Here is a 4,197-nt window from a genome sequence, read left to right as displayed (position 1 = left end):
GTTAATCAAGCTTATAATGTTATACATGGAACAAATCATGAGAATAAGGAAAACTAAACAATTTATTGTCATCTATAAGGCATAATCCTAACAGAGGTTGCACAAACCACGGTATGGCGCCCCATTTGGGGCTCATATATATGCCAGGTACCACGTTAATCCCAGCAACGGATCAATCATGTACGGCCATGTGCATTGCAGAAGAAATATTGTATAGTCAATTAGCTATCGATACCCTTAATTGGCAATTAGAAGATTAAATGTATTTTCATCCAGCGTTGTTGCTCATAGAATCGTCTCCTAGATATCTACGTTCGGAGGTTGGGTAATCATAGAGAGCATCGGATACATCGAATGCAGAATGACGCGTATGCATGTTATGTCCTATGATATATAGGACTTAATGATCTAATACGTTGAAGCAACCATGAATATTCCATGCCTGATAATATTGCGCTGTACTACTCCCTTCAAAATCATTCTGCAATGTGCAACTGGTAGTTAATTTGACAATTCATGATACATCCTTGGCTCCTTGCATGATGCACTCGAGCTAAGCGAAATACAGCAGGATGACACCAAGAAAAAGGAAAGAGAAAAGATGAAGAGCAGCAACGATCATCGAACAGCTAGCTTGCAGATGGATGGCTACATGGCCACTGCCATAGTCGCCAGCGCGTAGAGGAAGTATTTTTTTTTTGTTTGAAAATACTTGTTGGAAGTATGAGTACATTCCTTTTGAGCATTCAAAAGGAAAATAGTATGTAGTTTTAGAATTTCGTTGACTTCAATGCACCCTATGGATGATACATCCGTGCATGATTTAGCAAAACATGGCTACTTGCTAATATCTAAGTCAACTTCTTGCAACATCATTCTGCAACAGCTTGTTAATTTGACTATTCATCATAAAACCTTGGACGATGCACTCGACCTACACAAAATACGGCATCATGACACCCAGAAAAAGGAAAGCGAAAAGATTAAGAGCAGCAACCATCATCAAACAGCTAGCAGGATAGATGGCCACCTGGCCACCAGAATAGTCACCATGTGCCCTAAGGTTTCGAGCCCGCCTCTCTAACTACTAGCTTAGTGTGTGTACATCCGTGCACGATGCTTGGTAGAATATTATTATAGAGAAGTTCTTTTTTGCGAGATTGATATAGAGAAGTTGACTTGGGACAAAGCCATACCTTATAATGATGTATAATGGATGAAGAATTTTTTTGTTTGAAAATACTTCTAGGAAGTAAGAGCACGTATTGCTTTTGAGCATTCAAAAGAAAGAGTATGTAGTTTTAGAATTTCGTTGACTTCAAGGCACTCTATGCATGATACATCCGTGCATTATTTGGCAAAACATGGCTGCTTGCTAATGTCCAAGTCAACTCCTTGCAAAATCATTCTGCAACAATAGGACAGCCCAGAAAAAGGGCGGGAAAGAAGATGGAGATCGAACGGCTAGCACATGGAACGCCAGTTGGACACCACATTCTCCGCCCAAAAATCCCAGGAATGGTCAAGCCTGCGAGCGGCTATATATATCTGCATGGAATGCAGGCCATTACATCCGCATCCATCGCAAAACTTCCTCTCCTACAGCAGACAGGTACTCTAGCTGTCATGGCATCTTCATCTCTATCAGTCGTGTTGCTCCTGTGCCTGGCCTCGGCGGTGTCGGCGCAGCTGTCGTCCACGTACTACGACAAGTCGTGCCCTTCGGCTCTTTCCAAAATCCAGGCCGGCGTGGCGGCAGCCGTGGCGAGCGACCGCCGCATGGCCGCGTCGCTGCTCCGGCTGCACTTCCATGATTGCTTTGTCCAGGCAAGTTTTTCACATACTATATAAGTATATAGCCGGGCTGGACTTGTGTTGTTTCGATTTTGTTCATTTGTTGAACACCTACCTGGTGACTAACGACCGTGCATATTTATGTTGCTTGGCTACGTACGTACATGCAGGGCTGTGACGCGTCCGTTCTGCTGAATGAAACTAGCGTGGGTGGCAACGAGCGGGGCGCATTCGGGAACGTGGGATCGCTCCGTGGCTTCGAGGTCATCGAACAAATCAAGAAGGATGTGGAAGCCGTGTGCAAAAAGCCCTACAGCAACAATGGCTCCGTCGTCTCCTGCGCCGACATCCTCGCCGTCGCCGCCCGCGATTCCGTCATCGCGGTAAGATCATGATCGATCGACTCAATTTGCTCGTGTGCCAAGTAGACCGGTTGGTTTGTGCACTGTTCCTGATGCATATACTATATATTATACAGTTGGGAGGGCCGTCGTGGGAGGTTAAACTGGGAAGGAGGGACTCCACCACGGCTAGCGTGGCACAGGCCAACCAGGACCTGCCTCCGCCCTTCTTGGACGTCGCCGGCCTCAACGCCAGCTTCGCCGGCAAGGGGTTCAGCTTGACCGACATGGTCGCCCTCTCCGGCGGCCACACCATCGGGATGGCGCAGTGCCAGAACTTCAGAAACAGGCTCTACAACGAGCCCAACATCAACACGACCTACGCGACGAAGCTCAAACTCAACTGCCCCACGTCTGGCGGCAACACCAACCTGGCCCCGCTCGACGACGACACAGGGACCCCCCCGAACCCGGACTTGTTCAACAACGACTTCTTCATAAACCTCCAGTTGGAGAAGGGCCTCCTTCACTCCGACCAGGTGCTCTACAACGCCACCGCACCAGCCGGTGCCACCGAAGGCATCGTTAATGGCTTCGCTTCTAGCCAGGCCGCCTTCTTTAGCGCCTTCGCCTCCGCCATGGTGAAGATGGCCAACCTCAGCCCGTTGACTGGCTCTCAGGGCCAGGTCAGGACCGTGTGCTCCATCCCCAACTAATTAAGAATCACCATTTAATATGCACCCAAATGACAGCGCGCGTGCACCAACAACCTGCTGCGGCTCAGAGTCCAACCGTATTTTTGCTGTACAATGAACCATGTCCTGTTCAGCCCCTTGTTTTTTTATTTGCCCTTTCAGCCCCTTGCGGTGCCACGTAGTCCATTATTTGTAGCCTTTTCCGCACCTATTGTAAAAAGAATTGGATCCCACCAAGATTCTTCTATATGTTTCTCTCTTCTATTCTGCAAATTATTCATAACATATTCACAATTGATAGTATTTTTTGCATGAGAATTCCTTGATTTTTTCAACAATTTCGTAACTTTCTAGCGGCAAATCATCACTACTGGAAAAATGGCCGTTGCCGAGTTCTTTTGTGTAAGCCGAGTGTGGGAACACGGGATCACGGCAAAAGTTGTGTAAGCCAAGTGTACGGTTCTCGGCAGATAGTAGGGCATGCCGTATGTGAGATGTTACCGAGCCCCCGGCTGGGTGAACTTGGCTTAGACGAAAGAGCTCGGCTTACAGAACGTATGCCGAGATCCTAACGACGGTACCCGACAAAGATGAGCCACGTGGCATGGCCATTTGCAGTTGATGGCTCCGTGACGTACATTCCACCTTTGCCGAGACTCTAACTCCTCGTACTCGGCAAAATATTTAGAAAAACACTTCTCTCTCACGGTAAATGCTTACCAATCACCCTCTCTTGGATACTCGGCAGAGTTGGTCGGGTGTGTGTTATCTCTTTCCGAGTGCTGCAGTGCTCAAGAAAGATGGAAAGTTGCCAACGGAACCCATGCACAGGATTTGCCGACATGTGTACTCGGCAAATCTTATGTTGCCGAGTGCATTACTCGGCAAAATGTTCAACCACACCACTCAACTATCTGTTCTCTGTCCTAAGTCCCTGCAATTGACAAACAACACATATATATTGGTTGGGATAATTTCACAACACTACACATCACATATCAAATATACATAGTGACATCTATATAGCTCAAAGTGACATCACATTCGAACTAAACTCATATACATCAACAAGTTCACAACATAGCTCATAACAAGTTTAAAAGATAGTTCACACCCAGTTCCACAAGTCTACTACATAGTCCGAAAATTCGTTTCTGAGCCCGGGCTCAGATGCACTCGCTATCCTGACCATCGCTAGTTCTTAAGATCGGTGCAGTTCCCCGTATTTGTTTCTCGTATCTCATGTGTATTTGGGTAGATAATTGAACCGGTCCACCGCATTTAATTCTGTAAGGTGACTAGAGGGTCTATGTAAAGCGGCCAACGGTCCTGCTGCTTTCCTGGGCCGTGCTGGACTGGCGTTGTCG

The 4,197-nt window shown here is 47.1% G+C and overlaps 1 protein-coding gene across 1 annotated transcript; it reads left to right on the top strand.

Annotated features, from left to right (window-relative positions):
* Positions 1–1,608: 1,608 nt before the first annotated feature.
* Positions 1,609–3,120, top strand: LOC119367280 (peroxidase 2-like). Its single transcript, XM_037632839.1, has 3 exons — positions 1,609–1,827; positions 1,965–2,177; positions 2,273–3,120. Exons 1-3 carry the CDS (start codon positions 1,627–1,629, stop codon positions 2,849–2,851), a joined length of 993 nt encoding a protein of 330 aa, XP_037488736.1. The 5' UTR covers positions 1,609–1,626; the 3' UTR covers positions 2,852–3,120.
* Positions 3,121–4,197: the final 1,077 nt, after the last annotated feature.

The sequence above is a fragment of the Triticum dicoccoides genome, chromosome 2B (genome assembly GCF_002162155.2).
Source record: "Triticum dicoccoides isolate Atlit2015 ecotype Zavitan chromosome 2B, WEW_v2.0, whole genome shotgun sequence".
Lineage (NCBI taxonomy): Eukaryota > Viridiplantae > Streptophyta > Magnoliopsida > Poales > Poaceae > Triticum > Triticum dicoccoides.
This window is presented reverse-complemented; position numbering and strand designations above follow the sequence as displayed.

Excerpts from the sequence above, each read along its gene's own strand:
- LOC119367280 (XM_037632839.1), top strand. The coding sequence starts at position 1,627 with ATGGCATCTTCATCTCTATCAGTCGTGTTGCTCCTGTGCCTGGCCTCG. Across the intron at positions 1,828-1,964 it reads TCCATGATTGCTTTGTCCAG|GGCTGTGACGCGTCCGTTCT; the intron begins GCAAGTTTTTCA and ends ACGTACATGCAG. Across the intron at positions 2,178-2,272 it reads CCCGCGATTCCGTCATCGCG|TTGGGAGGGCCGTCGTGGGA; the intron begins GTAAGATCATGA and ends TATATTATACAG.